At 39.8% G+C, this 17,278-nt stretch overlaps 1 protein-coding gene and 1 long non-coding RNA gene across 2 annotated transcripts; one reads left to right on the top strand and one right to left on the bottom strand.

Moving 5' to 3' along the window:
- Nucleotides 1-1,733: 1,733 nt before the first annotated feature.
- On the top strand, nucleotides 1,734-7,368 carry LOC4348268 (phosphoenolpyruvate carboxykinase (ATP) 1). Its single transcript, XM_066304602.1, has 12 exons — nucleotides 1,734-2,089; nucleotides 3,237-3,421; nucleotides 3,737-3,887; nucleotides 4,000-4,084; nucleotides 4,341-4,441; nucleotides 4,717-5,015; nucleotides 5,117-5,290; nucleotides 5,641-5,706; nucleotides 5,805-5,983; nucleotides 6,071-6,240; nucleotides 6,703-6,871; nucleotides 6,954-7,368. Exons 1-12 carry the CDS (start codon nucleotides 1,899-1,901, stop codon nucleotides 7,095-7,097), a joined length of 1,914 nt encoding a protein of 637 aa, XP_066160699.1. The 5' UTR covers nucleotides 1,734-1,898; the 3' UTR covers nucleotides 7,098-7,368.
- LOC9271683 (uncharacterized) lies at nucleotides 3,563-10,577 on the bottom strand. The gene is made up of 3 exons (XR_001540700.3): nucleotides 7,728-10,577; nucleotides 4,033-4,160; nucleotides 3,563-3,897 (listed from the first exon to the last, which is right to left on the bottom strand). It is a non-coding gene; the product is annotated as an uncharacterized lncRNA (long non-coding RNA).
- Between the last annotated feature and the right edge of the window lie 6,701 nt (nucleotides 10,578-17,278).

The raw sequence follows: 17,278 nt of genomic DNA, 5'->3' as shown, positions 1-17,278 counted from the left end.
TAACATAAAAAAATACAGTACTATAGGTGTCGGATAGGTGTCAGAAATACGAAATACTAGAACCGACATCTATAGTACTTTTCACACCCGAGTGCACGTCCGCAGGGTGCCATTTTGGAGATCCGACGCCTAGGTGTTGGTTCCTAATAGCAACTGGCACCTTTGAGGCCTGTCCCATCGAAGTAGCCGTTTGGGGGCCCACTTTAAAACCGGCACCTACGATGACCGTCAGTCATAGATGCCATCTAAAGTAGCCATTCTAATTAAGAATTGACACACATGACCTCACACCACGCCTCTCATTCTTGATTGATCAGCTAGAAGGTTAGTTTGCATTATTTCTCACTCCATTTCTCTCTTGCAGTTGAATTCAACCATTTGCTATACATATAAAGTGCATAACCAAAACAATTATTGTATTTTTCTTGTAGAGTTAAATTTATTTTATCTTTTTTGTGTTCATTTAATTACTCCATAGATTCATCCTCGATGACCACATGATAATTTTGAAATTAAGTATTGACATGATATTAATTGGCTTTGTACATAATATTTATTATTAGATGCTTCAAATAATACTCACAGAGTAGTATAGAGTGGTGTAATATAATGTTATAGTAATTAAATTATTAAATATATATCATTTTTGTTATTCCAATTTACATGTAAACCATAAAATCCTCATTTTATTTATTCTGCACGGTTTTAAATAAATGATAAATTATGTACCAACTGGGTTAATAAATATATTATTGTGTTTAACTTCTTGCCATATTAATTAGATTCTGATATATGGAATGAAATTAAAAAATATTGTATTTTTCTTCTAGGGGTAAATTTTTTTTATCTTTTTTTAGTAGGCCCTGTCATTTTTATTTTTCAAGCCGACATATAGGTGTCGGTTTTTGGTACTAGCATCTATAGTTGCTGCCATGTTCAAGGCCGTCCATCGACCGGCACCTATATGCTATTATAAGTGCCGATTGTTGTATAGATTCAACAGTTATGATGGCTGCCACGTAACAGTCGGGTTATAGAACTAGTTCTTTGTTAAAAACAACACCTATCTAGTATTGTAGGTGCCGATTCTATAATCAGCACGCACCAATGACAAAGTTATTAGTGCCACTTGAGGGGTGTCGACTAAGAAATTTAACACCTATGACCCATTTTCAACCAGCACATATAAGCTTTTATGTGGTTGCGCGGAATGGTTAGGTGGTATATATACAGATATATACTTAGCTCACCTAGTTCAACCGGTAGACTTGGCTTTAGTGTTCAGTTAGGATGTGCGTACCCGCCCCTTCGGGGGACGTTTAATTTCTCCTACATTTTTTTCAAGCATGTTTACATGTAGTGGTGCTCATTTCATAATATGCATGCATACAACACGTACATAAAAAATTACACGTGGGAGTTAACTATATATGGGAGTTAAGGCTTACAGCTTGTTCGTAAAAGTTTTATAATTTTACACGTATATCCTTTTCCTTCCGGAATTACCTGGCCCCTTCTCAGGCGAGAGGACATCTGTGCTTTCATCACACAGAACGACAGGGCATCCGTACCAACGGAAGGACCGGTACAGGGGATAAGCATCGTGGAGAAACCATGGTGCGCGCCGCCTGAAGAACCCAACTGCTGGTCGTCAGAATCCGCAGGCAGCTTCTTGGTCACTTGTTACCATTAATTCCCAAGTTTAAAAGGCCAACATAACCATGGCTTTCTCCACATTCTGAAAACTTCAGTCTTTCTCTCTTCAGCATCTCTACTCTCGCTCCATTTCTGTAAGCATCCCATTACTATATGATCGATCATAAGATTGTACCAAGCGATTACTCTGTTCTTGAGTTGCTTCGTTTCTGTTTGTTTTGGCTCTTGCAGAAGGGATCGAAATGATGGAGGCGAAAGACGGGCAAGCATGGCTGGGGACGAACGGATACGGCAGCAGGAGGGAGGAAGACGGCGTGTGCCACGACGACAGCGCGACACCGGTGAGGGCGAACACTGTCGACGAGCTACACTCGCTGCAGAGGAAGCCTCAGGTAGTGGAGGATCGCCACAGGCTGCAGCTTCAGTCCATCAGGTCATGTATTTTGATGCTCCCGTTTGCTGCATGCACATCATGCCGTTCATTTAATTTTGTTAGAAATATCAATGGAATTGTACATCAGTACATGTGTTAATTAATTTTTTTTGGGTGTATGTCTGGTGATCAGTGAGCTGGGGTTTAAAATGGTCGGAATTGTACAGAATTGGTTGTGTAGTCGTGGAAGTTTTGCATGATCATTTGGGTCCGACTAAGGCTGAGTTTAAAAGAGGTTGGGGCTGTTTTCTCTGATACGGAAAATGAGATTATTAGTATATAATTAATGAAGTACTCCCTCCGTTCTAAAAAAAAGAATATAGGATCGGATGTAATACAACGAATCTGGACAGAGATATGTTCAGATTGATTTTTTATGGGACAGAGGGAGTACACGCTATTGTAAATTTGAAAAATAAATTTATTTTTTAAAAAAGTAACTTTTATATAGAAATGATTTTGTAAAAACACATACCATTTATAGTCTGTAAAGTGTGCTTATGAAAACCAATGAAGTAGCAAACCCCAACATACCATTTAGTACTAACTAGAGAGCAACATACATTTTAGAACTATATCCTGCATCTTCTTCCTTATTTTTTTTAAAAGGGATAGTATAGCATAAATGGTTGATTGCGTAGACGGGTTGGTACATATGTTCTAAGATGGTGTTAAATTTCGTCAACTATATGCTAACTATGTGCAATATCTTTGAAACTATGGCACGATATTTATTGTACACATGTTTAGATTTTTCCTATTTGGAAATGATATAAGATGATTTTTCACAAAATTTATTTATACCATTATATCTTTTATTACACAGTTCTTTAAGGGTTATAGTTTTTATATCTAAAGTAACACACATTAAGTTCCTAGAAAGTACCTGTTTGTGACTCTCATGTGGTCATTGCGACTTAACGAACTTATGAAATTTGTGATAATTTTTCTCCATTTTAAGAATCACATTTATACGAGGAAAATATCGATACATATGTAAGCATGCATACAGCTGTTATACTTAAAGTATTAATTTCGATACTTCAATCAATTCCAATACGTGGTTATTAGTTCTGTAAAACAAATACATGTGGCTATCATTTTCATATGGATTGACATCTATGCATATTTACAATGAATTATACAGTGCGTCTTTGGCATCGATGACATGTGGGATTGGGCCAAAACTCGTCAACGGTGACCCAGCAAGGAAAAAAGAAATGGCTGGCAAGGCTGTGACACATCACCAACACCATATCACTGTCCCCACGATCACTGTGAGCGACAGTGACCTCAAGTTCACCCATGTTCTGTACAACTTATCCCCTTCTGGTACACACATCCAAATTATTTTACCCGAGTACTTAAACTCCTAAATTATTTTTTGGCTTATTTTACATCCTAAAATATTAAAAACGGTTCACTTTACTCCGTAAAGCTATTTCTATTATTTGCTTCTATATGTAATCCATATTTTTCAGCAATGAAAATTTGATAGAATGATAGATGCATTACAACTTACGTCTCATCTAATTAGCATGCACACAGGTTTAGAAAATCCACATCTTACTATGCTGAGTTCTCTTTACATAACCTCTCTCTCTCTGTGTTTTTTTTTTTTTTTTTTTTTTTTTTTTTGCTGTGTAGAACTTTATGAGCATGCAATCAAATATGAGAAAGGGTCATTCATCACATCCAGTGGGGCGTTAGCGACGCTATCAGGAGCAAAGACCGGTCGATCACCTAGGGACAAGCGTGTTGTCAAGGATGAAACAACAGATGATCTGTGGTGGGGCAAGTAAGCATCCCTGACCAGAGCAAATGATAAACACTTAAAAAACTATTTCCAAATTTATAGTCCATACAATATAAAGTTGAGCGAACAAATAATTTTTTTTCACTTATTTAAGGGGATCACCAAACATTGAAATGGACGAGCAAACCTTTCTGATCAACAGGGAGAGAGCTGTTGACTACTTGAACTCCCTTGATAAGGTAGGCTAGGGCTATCACACCTTCATGAATATTGAATGTTGTGGCTGCAGTTTGGTGATATAATCCTGTAATGTTTCTTTTAAAAAAAATTGTGGTGCATGAGTGACAGGTTTATGGAAAACAACTTTAAAACATCAAACTAAGCACATTGCAGGTAGTGTTACAAAACAAAAATGGAAATTTGTCCTATGTAACTTGACATCTAAACCTGAATGTGTTACTATAGTACTGTATTTAATGATGAATTTCGTCACAGGTGTTTGTTAATGATCAGTTCCTAAACTGGGACCCCAACAATAGGATAAAAGTTCGAATCATCTCTGCGAGGGCCTACCATTCTCTCTTCATGCACAACATGTAAGTGCAAATGTTTGTACCAGCAAATGGAGACAATTCTAATACTCTGAACTGTTCTAGGTCACTCCTTATGCCACCCTGAACAAGATAAGTAAATCCTCACTTTGCCTTCGTGTATCTCAAACATAAATAGTACTACCAGAATTTTCAATCTTTAATGCTTCTAGTAGTTACTATATATTACAAGTCATTCCAATTATTCAACATGATACTTGAGAATAGTACAAATTCTGGTAGTGCGTTTCCATATAAATACTTTTCTTTGTAAATGACAGGTGCATCCGGCCAACATACGAGGAACTAGAGAATTTTGGCGAGCCCGACTTCACCATCTACAATGCTGGACAGTTCCCGTGCAACCGTTACACGCATTACATGACATCGTCAACTAGCATAGACTTAAATCTTAAGCGGAGAGAAATGGTCATCCTGGGAACACAATATGCTGGAGAGATGAAGAAAGGCCTCTTCAGTGTGATGCACTACCTCATGCCCAAAAAGCAGATCCTCTCGTTGCACTCTGGCTGCAACATGGGCAGAGGGGGTGATGTAGCCCTGTTTTTTGGATTGTCAGGTAGCTGAATTATTTATAATGGTTGCGATAAGATAGTTCTTGATTGGCAATTACTATATGTTTTTACTTGTGAGTAACTATCTAAATATGCATGCTTCAAGGTACTGGAAAGACAACTCTGTCAACAGACAGGAATAGGATCTTAATTGGTGATGATGAACACTGCTGGAGTGATAATGGTATCTCTAACATTGAGGGCGGCTGCTATGCTAAATGCATAGATCTTTCTCAGGAGAAAGAACCTGACATTTGGGATGCAATCAAGTTTGGCACAGGTATATGCACCGGGAAACTTTTTTAATCCCTAGAGAGGATATCCTCTCGTTCTTTGCATGTCACTTAAATGGTTATGAAAAAATTTAAAAAAAAATTGAGAAGGTGTATTAACATATGATATAACACTCCACAAATATATAAGTACAAATTCACATGTTAATACATCTTCTTAATTTTTTTTCAAATTTTTTCATAACCATTTGAGTGAAATACAGACAACAAGAGAATATCCCCTCGAGGGATCAAAATCCTTCTTCTATATGCACCTCACTTGCAGAATTTATCAACTCAACAACTTTGGATTTATTTTTACTTCTTTTCTTAATTACTCTCGTTGATCAACTTTTAGTGTTGGAGAATGTTGTTTTCGATGAGCACTCCCGTGAAGTTGATTATACAGAAAAATCTGTCACAGGTAAATGTTTTCCGAAGTATAATAACCTTATAGAATATAGCATGTGACACTAACAGAAAATTGTACCTAATTCATGACATTCATAATCTGTTCTGCAGAGAATACCCGTGCTGCTTACCCTATTGAATACATAGCTAATGCTAAGATACCATGTGTTGGGCCACACCCAAAGAATGTTATCCTACTTGCATGTGATGCATTTGGTGTCCTCCCTCCTGTCAGCAAGTTGAGCCATGCACAAACCATGTACCATTTTATCAGTGGCTACACTGCATTGGTAATTAGACACAGTTTATTAGATTTAATCTCTATTGGAGGAACTATTGGTCTTAGTTCTTGTGTTGCTATATATGGCAATGTGTAGGTCGCTGGAACTGAAGATGGTATCAAGGAGCCACAGGCTACATTTTCTGCCTGCTTTGGTGCAGCTTTTATAATGCTCCACCCAACTCGGTACGCTGCCATGCTGGCAGATAAGATGAACAAGCATGGAGCTACCGGATGGCTTGTCAACACTGGTTGGATCGGGGGAAGGTAAATTAAACTGTTGACTTGTTTTTCTGATATTATGTTTACTATGATTACTCAACTAATTTGATGTAGAGGCTGGATTGAATTCCATTAAAAAAAATCATCAACTAATTAGCGAGAGTAAGTACGTACTTCGAGAATTGTAAGGATGACGCTTGTTTGAATTGCAATTAGGGATTTATATCTCAAAATTTCAAACTTGTGATTTAAATAATAATTTATAGCACTCAAGTAGGACATATAATGTATGGTCTGACAAACCTAATCCATTTGAGTATAGTAATATTGAAATATGAGCTCTGATCTATGGTGGAGGTAGAGGTATATGGTGTTATTAATCATCAAGAGATATAATACCTCTACTAAAAGGTATATACGTACCTCCAAAGCACAGAAGAAAAACTTGCATAATCTTGGCCTAGACAAACTTACCCACATACTATGTCACACTTTGTGGTTGTTCAGTTATGGTGTAGGTGAGCGAATCAGCTTGGCCTACACAAGGAAAATCATCGATGCCATTCACTCGGGTGAGCTTTTGGCTAGAAGCTACAAAAAGACAGATGTCTTTGGACTAGACATCCCCACAAAAGTGGAAGGAGTTCCATCTGAATTGCTTGACCCAATAAATACCGTAAGTCCATAATTTCAACATTATATATTTTTGCATGGGATTTATGCTGCAGCTTGGCCAACCATTTTCAACTATGATGTAGTGGGAAGACAAAGACTCATACAAGTTGACACTTCTAAAGCTGTCAGATCTGTTCAAGAGAAATTTCAAGGTATTTGCAAATTACAAGAAAGGTGGTGTTAGTGATCTGGCTGATGAGATTGCTGCTGCAGGACCAAATTTCTGATTTTAATTGAATAGTAGTAGTATGTCTTAATGTATACCAAATAAAAGGGATTTTTTATGTTCCTCGAGGATGTATCGCAAGGTACCACTTATTTTAGTGTAAATTTTTATACCTCATGGTACTTCTCTAGTGTAAAGTACCAAAAAGTATCATAAATTAACACTAAAATATGGTATCTCTCGTTACCTAGTCTTGTACGGTAAAACTGAACAAAATGCCCATTTTGAGGATGGTGACATATATATATTAAAAGCTATTTCAGAGTGATGTATATGAGAAGTTGTGTTTATGACTTGGCTCACGATAATACCTGTGAACACTTTGTGTCTAGCCAATACAAAGCATTATATTCTCTTTTTGTTAACTATATATCGCTAGATTTTGTTCCATCAACAAACTTTAGAGAAAGGAGCGTACCCTACAAGTAGAGCTAAAATCAGTACAATGGACAGTTAGCATTTGAAATGTTGAACGCATTTGTTAATCTAGACACGCTAAAACGGAAGCTTGTCAAATCAATCAAGGTATAAAAGTGAACCACAAACAATAGTAACTAAATTATTATCATTTGTTTAGTTTCAGAAACAGACTAATAAATTCTTAATTCTTAACTTCAGTGTTTTGCATTACCTGAGTAAGTAGAAAGCTTCTGGATCCGTGAACTTCCGTGTTAGTGCCTTAAAAACCAAACTCAACCACCATGCATCCGGTATATATAGTAACATCTTCAATAGTGAAGTATTATTGTAGGATCCAGAAAACCTATCGAGGAAGCTGCAGGGCAAAGTAGCCATAAAGATATGAACAAACACTTGCATATGGTACAAACTGCAGAGGAATGAATAGTGTGGTAACAGATGATATTCAAGCCTGCAGAAACGAACAGTACTACAATTCAGTTTTTAACATAATAAAGTGAAATCATCTGAAAACATTTGCAGGATCTCATGCTACACGCTTTTTTCATTGAATGAACAGATATAGCTGAAGTCAAGAAAAGAATTATTGCTAAAATAATATAATAGTATGGAATAATATGAAATACATGTACCCTATAATTAGTACTCCCTCCGTCCCAAAATGTTAGCATTTTTAGCATAGTTGCAAATTAAACATTTTTAATTTTGACTATTAATAGCAAAAAAATAAAAAAGATCAATAATGTAAAATTGATGTTACTAGATTTATCATTAAAGAAACTATCATAATATGTAAATTTTTTTTATTTGAAACATCTTACTTTTATAGATATTATTGGTCAAAATAATATCTCGGAGACCGTGTCAGAGTCCAAAAAATACTTATCTTTTAGAACGGAGGGAGTAGTTCTTTTGTGTTCCGATAAAAATTGCTTGATGTGATTGCCAGTGACATGGCATGAAAATGATGGTATATTACCAACCGAAGAAAGGAAAAGCTAGGCGCAACATTCAAATTTTCAGAAATAACCCTCACACTAGAGAAATAAAACTAAACTGAATTCTCATGAGGAAATAAAACTAAACTGAATTTCATGAGGGAATATTTCTACTTTTATACCTTGCAAGAGGGAAAAAAAAGAGATCATAAAATGAATGACAAGCTGACCGGTGTGCTCTGCCAACATTTTAATTAACTGCACCACCACTTTTATGGTTTATTGTGTGTTGTACCCATAGTAAGTACCTTTATTACGTGGTGCTCCTTTCCACCATGTAATGGCCCTTGGTGAATTTTTTTGTCACATGTAATACCATCTCTCGTACTAATTGATTATATCAATGTTGTCATAAGTGTCTTACTCTTAGTTTCAATAACCCTTTTTACCTGCGATGCATGTCTATCTTTGTATTATCTTTAGAGTTACCTCGTAACCATTAGTTTGTGTCTTGCCGCTGAAAGAATTGTTTTTTAAAGACCCTAACTATTACTCCCTCCGTTTTCGTTTTAGACCATAAGTCGTTTTGACTTTGATAAAAGGCAAACTGTTTCAAATTCGACCAAGTTTATAGAAAAAGGTAGTAATTCAACCCAAGATAAATATATTAGGAAAATATTTTTTAATCATTGATTTTTGGTGGTGTAAATATTATTATCGTTTTAGTGTGTCTAGATTAACAAAGGCGTTCAACATTTCAAATGCTAACTGTCCATCGTACTGTTTTTAGCTCTACCTTTTTGTACGCTCCTTTCTCCAAAGTTTGTTGATGGTACAAAAATCTAGGGATATATAGTTTTAAAAAAGAGAATATAATGCTTTGTATTGGCTAGACACAAAATGTTCACAGGTATTATCGTGAGCTAATAAGTCATAAACACAACTTCTCATATACATTACTCTGAAACCTTTTATAATATATATATGTCACCATCCTCAAAATGGGCATTTTATTTAGTTTTACCGTACAAGACTAGGTACCGAGAGATGCCATATTTTAGTGTTAATTTACGATACGTTTTGGTACTTTACACTGGAGAAGTATCATGAGGTATCAAAAATTTACACTAAAATGAGTGGTAGCTTGAGATACATCCTCGAGTAACATAAAAAATCCCTTTTATTTAGTATACATTAAGACATGCTACTACTATTATTCAATTAAAATAAGAAATTTGGTCCTGCAGCAGCAATCTCATCAGCCAGATCTCTAACACCACCTTTCTTGTAATTTGCAAATACCTTGAAATTTCTCTTGAACAGATCTGCCAACTTTAGCAGTATCAACTTGTTCTCGCCAGAATTTTGCTACGTCATCCGTATTTGAATCGGTTTTAATCTCTACTATTATTTGAAGATGATTCTGTACTCAATTTTCGTCTGTGCCTCTCTACTGACGACACATATAAAATAAACCGGACTGTGACTTGGTTCGGACTCGAAACATACAAGGAAAAGACTAATCAAGAAAACACTAATTACTTTTGGTACTCTAGCCGCTAATGACTCTACTAATAAACCGTGACTAACCTATCAACACTGGAATTAAACCAACATATCTTATAACTACTTCAAAAATTAATTTCCCGTTCTTCACATCATTTTTTTGTCTGATGAGTCCAATCGAACGATGGCCTCCGTTCCCACACGCGCGAGTAACACATCACGTATGATGGATAAAACACAAATTCAAACGTAGATACAAAATCCAATTGGACAATAAAAAAAAAAAGAAAAACAAGAATAATAATAATAAATGCACAAATCTTATCTTAATCTTCATTGTCGCCTGATCTGCCCGCGGAAGCCGCCGACACCACTGTGCCCATCGGATCCGCCCGCGGGAAGCCACCGACGCCGCCTGATCCACCCATGGAAGCTGCGGGAGGATGCCGTCGCCGCCATCGCCACTGCTCATGCTGAGGGAGGGCACCGTGGCCGCTGTCGCTCGCAGTGGGGGAGGGCACCACCGCTACTCGCGGTGGGGAAGGGCGCCACCGCCGTCGCTCGCGGAGGGGTTGTGCGGCACCGCTCGCAGTGGGAGAGAAGGGGAATGAATCTATGGTTAGGGTTTCAATAGGGCAATGTTTTAGTAAATCACGAGTGATCCTAACCGTTCGATCAAATCTGACGGCTCTCAGCACACCTACGCCGACTTGAACCGTGGCCTTGCACATGGGCCCTGTGCACTTAACATGCCACGGTGTGGAAGAGAGATAGGCATCCTTCTAATTATAGGTCTAATTATGTTTTATTTTTTCTTAGCCGATTTAAACTATTTCTCAATTAACAAACTTAGTTTAAGCTCCATTTCGAGCCATTAAAAATTGGTGAGATTTAATATAGTTTTTCATTCTTCATACTAAATTATTTCTAGCTAAATGGAGTCAACAAAAAATGTAATTATTTATTTGTCATGATATTGAATTAGAATTAGGTATAGATTTGATACATTGTTTATGTCTGGGAGTATCCCATATAATTCCCATGAAACTATAAAATTACCATAATCATTATCATAACTTTAGTTTTTTCCTTTGCAACGCACGAGCACTTTATTCTAATATAAAAAGCAGCAGTTGTACTTTTGCTAGGTGCACCCAGGGAAATATACACAAAACATCATCATCCCATTCCTCAGCAATCCCATCTATTTATCTAACGGCTGAAAAAGGATGAGGGTGTCTTCTGTCTTACAGTGCTAACATGAAATCACCGATCGATTACCCATCCCAACCCATCGAGCCCCAACTCCTCATTGCGCTATGTACGCCGTTGCACCTCCGGCCTCGCACCTACGGATCCGAAGCTGCCGGCACACTACAAATGAAGCTGCGCCTCCTACCTCCTTGCCATGGGTCATGAGCCACCGGTGGTGGCGCCAGCCTGCTGGCACTTTGTGCCTCGCCGGGGTCACTGCCACAAAAGGCCTCACTGGTCTGCAACTGTCGGCACTCCCCGAGGCCCAAGCGAATCACGCCATCTCCGTGATTGGCACCTCCTCGCCGGACACCGCGTGACCCCCTCGATTCACGCCCAAACTCCGGTCGGCGATCTCCTCTTGCAACCTAAGAACACGCATTGGCATCCCCTAATGATTCGCTCCCGTGCACCGGTAACTCCATCTCGATCCTCTTCTCCTCCGTGATTCCCTCATCATCAGGACTGCCTGAGTTGCCATTGTTGCAGAATGACAGATCAACGCCACCTTCTCCAACGGTACGCACCATCTTCTCATCTACCGCCGATGCACCCTCAATCTACATGGCCACGGTCGACACCTGCTCTCCATCAAGAAACCACCGGCCAACTCATGTGAGTCATTAAATTTATCTTGCTGTTTTCATCTTTGTAGTCGACTGCTACGAAATTTATTCTAAGTTGGTATTGCTAACCATGGGCTATGTGGAAGAACTAGATTGATTAGGAAGCGTTATCACCTCCCGTGGGAGGCCGCACGAATATATTGATTGAGCCGGCAAAACGCGGCGAGAGTTACAGGGAGTTTGTTACATAGGATAAACAACACAAAAGATAAGAAGATAACCAATCTAATCCTGAAACTTATCTCTACTCTAACAGCCCCCCTCAATCATAACTTTGACAAGTTAAGATTGTGCTGAAATTCGCGAAGTTTCTGAACACTGAGCGGTTTGGTGAAGCCATCAGCTACTTGGTCATTAGTAGAAACAAATCTAACCTCAAGAAGCTTCTGCGCAACCCGTTCTCTCACAAAATGGAAATAAACTTCAATGTGCTTTGTCCTTGCATGAAATATTGGGTTAGCAGACAAATAAGTTGCACCCAAATTATCACACCACAATCTTGCCATGGACGGACATTGTATACCAAGTTCCTTTAACAAAGTTTGCACCCAGATTACTTCTGCTGTTGCATTGGCCAAAGCCTTGTATTCTGCTTCTGTACTAGATCTAGATACAGTAGCTTGTTTGCGTACACTCCAGGATATAAGATTACTTCCTAGAAATACAGCAAACCCACTAGTAGATCTTCTATCATCAACACATCCTGCCCAATCTGCATCTGAGAATGCATTTACAAGCATAGACTGAGATTTCTGTATCTTGAGTCCCATACCAACAGTACCTCTCAAATATCTGATAATTCTTTTAACAGCAGACCAATGTGTCAAAGTAGGAGAGTGCAAGAACTGGCATACCTTATTAATTGAAAAGGCAATATCAGGTCGAGTCAATGTCAGATACTGGAGAGCTCCAACAATACTCCTGTAATTAGTTGCATCTCCAGGACCTAAAAGACTCCCTTCCTGTACAGATAATTTTTCTGATGTTGACAAAGGGGTTGGCGCAGGCTTACAGGTCGACATACCTATTCTCTTCAATATATCATGTGTATATTTGTCTTGAGACAGAACTAAACCATCACTTATCTTCTTTACTTCTATCCCAAGGAAGTAGTAATTAAGATCACCTAGATCTTTCAAGGCAAAATCCATCTTAAGATTATGAAGCAAAGAGCTAACAGCATCTTGTGACGAACTTGCAACAGTTATATCATCAACATATACCAAGACAAAGATAGTCACACTACCTTTTCTATAGAAAAATAATGAGGTATCAGCCTTTGAAGGACTGAATCCTAATTGTTGCAGCTTCATGCTTAGTCTAGAATACCAGGCTCTAGGGGCTTGTTTCAAACCATATAGGGCCTTGTCAAGTTTGCAAACATAGTGTGGCTTAGATATCTCTTCATACTCAGGTGGTTGTCTCATATAAACATCCTCCTCAAGAATGCCATGTAAAAACACATTCTTCACATCTAGTTGGTGCAAACTCCATCCTCTAGACACTGCTATTGATAAAACTGTTCTAATAGTGGTTGCCTTTACCACAGGACTGAAAGTGTCTTCATAATCTATGCCATAACGTTGTTTAAAACCCTTAGCAACTAGCCTTGCTTTATATTGAAGATGCACTTAAACCCCTAGTGGGTTTTGGTGATTAATGACAAGGTGGTTAAAGGGGACTAACGTGTTTATCAAGTTTATTCACAGGAGTTTAGTCCCAAAGCAAGTTGTGATAGCTAAGAATGCAAGGAGACCCCCCAAGTTGGATGTTCCTAAGTGCGAAAAACATCGAAGGTGATTAGACTAGGTTTTTCTCTTTCGAAATTGAGTTTAAGAAAAACCGTACTATTAAGAGGGGTTTCAAGTGTGGTTCTAGGGTATACAAAGTGCTCTGAGTCATATCCATGAGTCTAAAGGTTTTTGGAATCTTTTTTTTCTTGGAAATGATTTTCCCCGGGACAGAGAGGCTTACCCGGAGGTTCTGGCCAGAACCTCCGGACACCAAAGTTTATTTTCTCCCCGGGACAGAGAGGGCTACCCGGAGGTTCTGGCCGGAACTTTCGGGCACCGAAGTTTAGCTAGATTTTTTTTTCCTGCCCGGAAGTTCCTGGCACTTTTGCCCGGAACCTCCTGGCAGGTTTCCAGTTCAATCTTGTGAGTAACGGCTAGATGACGTCACCTAGCCGTTATATATATGGATTTCGTCCCCAGGTCACCCTTTGGCCATTCCACTTCAGTTCTTTCATGTTCTAGGGTTTTCTAGCCACTCCCAAGCTTCCTTTGCTTCCTCCACTCAAATCTACAGCCTATCTTGTGAGATTGAGAGATTAGATTAGAGTGTAGGAGTGTTTTGGAGATGGCTTGAAGATTATGTTTGTTTGAGCACTTTGGATACCTTGTGGGCAGTCACTTGGGCTTATTACTCTTGGAGATCTTCTCCTAGACGGTTAGGTGTTGCCCGTGAGCTTCCAAAGATCTTGTGGATGTCCCGGGAAAGTTTGTGAAGGTTTTCCTCATCTCCGCAAGGAAACGAGGTAAGTGAGTAAAGATTCTTGTGCTGAGTTTTCAGAGGTTGTCCTAGGTAGAGCAACTTGCACTTGTGGTCTTTTCTAGAAGGAATTGTGAGTTGGATCTTGGTGGTCACTCAATTCTAGAAAATGACCTAGAAGTGTTGAGTTGAAGGCTGTGGACTTCTTCTGGGATCTTTGCATAAGTGAGGCAAGGGGTTAATCGAGACCCGGCTCTTTGAGCACCTCAACGGAGAGTAGGATCCGTGTGATCCGAACTTCGGGAAAAAATCGCCTTTGTCTCTCTTGTGCATGATCTGTGTTTGAATCTGCTGGTATCTTGTGATTTACATCTTGTGCAACCTTGTGCCTAATTGTCTATAGCTAGGACCTGTTTTGCCTCCCCAAATTTTGATTTTCTCTGTTGCCCGGAAGTTCCTGGCTCAAGAACTCCGGAAGTTCCGGGCTGCTCATTTCTGCCAGGAAGTTCCGGTGTTCTTCACCAGGAGGTTCCGGGCACTGTTAATTTAACCGCTGCGATTGTTGAGAAAATTTCAGGAAAGCCTATTCACCCCCCCCCTCTAGGCTACATCTCTGCGCGTTCATATATCTATCTATTGTGCCATCTGCTTTTCTTTTAACCTTGTACACCCACTTGCAATCAATGAGATTACTACCATCCTCAGGTGGAACTAGATGCCAGGTTTTATTTTGTTTAAGAGCATCAAACTCACTATCCATGGCTACCTTCCAATCCTTATGTTTTAAAGCCTCTTCTAGACTTTCAGGTTCTCCAGTAGATGTAAAGCAGCCATACCTGACACAGCCATCAGTATAAACTTTGGGCTTGTGCACACCACTTTGTAGCCTAGTGTGTGGTCGAGGGTTGTTTGCCGCTGTATCCTCTGCCACAGAGGATCTTGAAACCAGCTCTTCCTCATCAGTGCGCGTACCAGATGGCGAGCTCACAGTGGTCGATGCGGCATGCGGTGAGGGAGGTGGCGACGGAGGATTGGGCGACGCTGGTGCAGAGGACGGCGAGGCGAGAGAATTTCCCCCTGCGCTCCACACGTCAGCTGCTGGATCATCGGTCGTGGCAGACGATGATTCTGACGTCGATTCAGCACCTGCAACGGAGTTAGTAGCAGCCGAATCGGTCTGGTGCTCTGCGGCATCTATTGCTGCTGATATTTCATGTGAAATCTGCACCGAATCATCAGCAAAACTCGCAGAATTTTCTCCATTAGACATATTTTCAGGCACAGTATTTTGATTAGCATTATTAGGCACATGGTCACCCCCAGAAAAAGGAAGAAAAAGACTGGGAGTAAGATCAATTTCTTTGCGAAGAAGTGCACCAGCATTAGGATGAAGCTTTGCAAAGGGGAACACATTCTCATCAAAAATAACATCCCGAGAAATGTAGATGCGACCGGTGGATACATGTAAACATTTAAATCCTTTGTGGAGAGGGCTATAGCCAAGAAACATGCATTGCGTGGATCAGAAGGCAAGTTTCTTTGAATTGTAGGGTCTCAAATTAGGCCAACATGCACACCCAAATGTGCGAAGGGAAGCATATTCTGGTTTTTGATGAAAGAGACGCTCTAGGGGCGTATCAAAATTAATCGTCTTGGCCGGAGTACGATTAATAAGATAGGTCGCAGTGCAAAAGGCCTCATCCCAAAACTTTAGTGGCATAGACGCATGAGCAAGCAAGGCTAAACCTACTTCAACAATGTGTCTATGTTTGCGCTCCGCAGCACCATTTTGTTGATGTGCGTGAGGGCAAGAGACCCTGTGAGAGATTCCTATTTTAGTAAAAAAAGAATTTAGTTTTTCATATTCACCACCCCAATCTGTTTGCATAGCAATTATTTTTCGATCCAAAAGCCTCCCAACAAGACTCTGAAATTCTTGAAATTTTTGGAGTACCTCAGACTTGTACTTAAGGAAATATATCCAAGTAAATTTGCTAAAATCATCAATAAAACTCACATAATAGTTCTTTCTGCCAACTGAATCAGTGGCAGGACCCCAGACATCTGAGTACACAAGTTCTAAAGGAACGGAGGAAATACTGCTAGACTTAGGATAGGGTAATTGGTGACTTTTGGCTTGTTGACAAGCATCACACACAGTTTCTTTATTGGACTCGCTAGAACACAAAATATTATGCTTCTTAATGACTTGTTGAAGAACAAAAGAGGACGGATGCCCTAGACGACTATGCCACTTTGACGTTGAGGGTTTGATGGCACCATATGCTTGCTTCCTTGTATCCACGGATCCGGGAGGAAAGGGATAAAGGCCATTCCTACACTTTCCTTGAAGAAGAGGTCTCCTCGTTGTTTTGTCCTTAACCAAAAAGAATTTATCATGAAGTTCAACAAATGCTCTATTGTCAGATGTAAGACGATGAATAGAAACTAAGTTCCTTTTGGCTTGAGGAACATAAAGGACATCATTAAGATTAAGTGCCCGAATGGAAGTAGGAATCTGGGTGTGACCAATGTGACTAATATGCATACACCTGAGCCACTTGCTGTATAGATTTGTTCGCCATCATTGTACCTCTCACGCACGGAGAGCTTGTCTAGCTCGCCGGTGATGTGGTCTGTCGCCGCCGTATCTGCATACCAGTTGGTATCGATGTTGTAGCCATGGATTGCTGCAGCTGCACTCTTCTCCGGAACAAAGTCCTCGTTGTAACGGTACCAGCAGTCGGCCACCATGTGACCAACTTTGCCGCAAAGCTGGCAAGTTGGACGATTGCCTCGCCCGCCACCATTGCTAGGTGGTCTGCCGCCACGGCCACGGTTTCCGCCACCGCGACCGCGACCGCCGCCGCTGCGCCCTTGTTGGTTGCCTCCTCATCCCCGCGAAGCCGTGTTCATGGAGTGTTGGGCCGCCCGACGACTCAGGCGCT

Source organism: Oryza sativa, chromosome 10 (assembly GCF_034140825.1).
Source record: "Oryza sativa Japonica Group chromosome 10, ASM3414082v1".
NCBI classification, from domain to species: domain Eukaryota; kingdom Viridiplantae; phylum Streptophyta; class Magnoliopsida; order Poales; family Poaceae; genus Oryza; species Oryza sativa.
This window is presented reverse-complemented; position numbering and strand designations above follow the sequence as displayed.

Bases quoted from the DNA above. Each gene is read 5' to 3' on its own strand.
- LOC4348268 (XM_066304602.1), top strand. From the start codon at position 1,899: ATGATGGAGGCGAAAGACGGGCAAGCATGGCTGGGGACGAACGGATAC. The intron at 4,085-4,340 runs GTAGGCTAGGGC...ATTTCGTCACAG, and splicing joins ACTTGAACTCCCTTGATAAG to GTGTTTGTTAATGATCAGTT. The intron at 5,291-5,640 runs GTATATGCACCG...ATCAACTTTTAG, and splicing joins TGCAATCAAGTTTGGCACAG to TGTTGGAGAATGTTGTTTTC.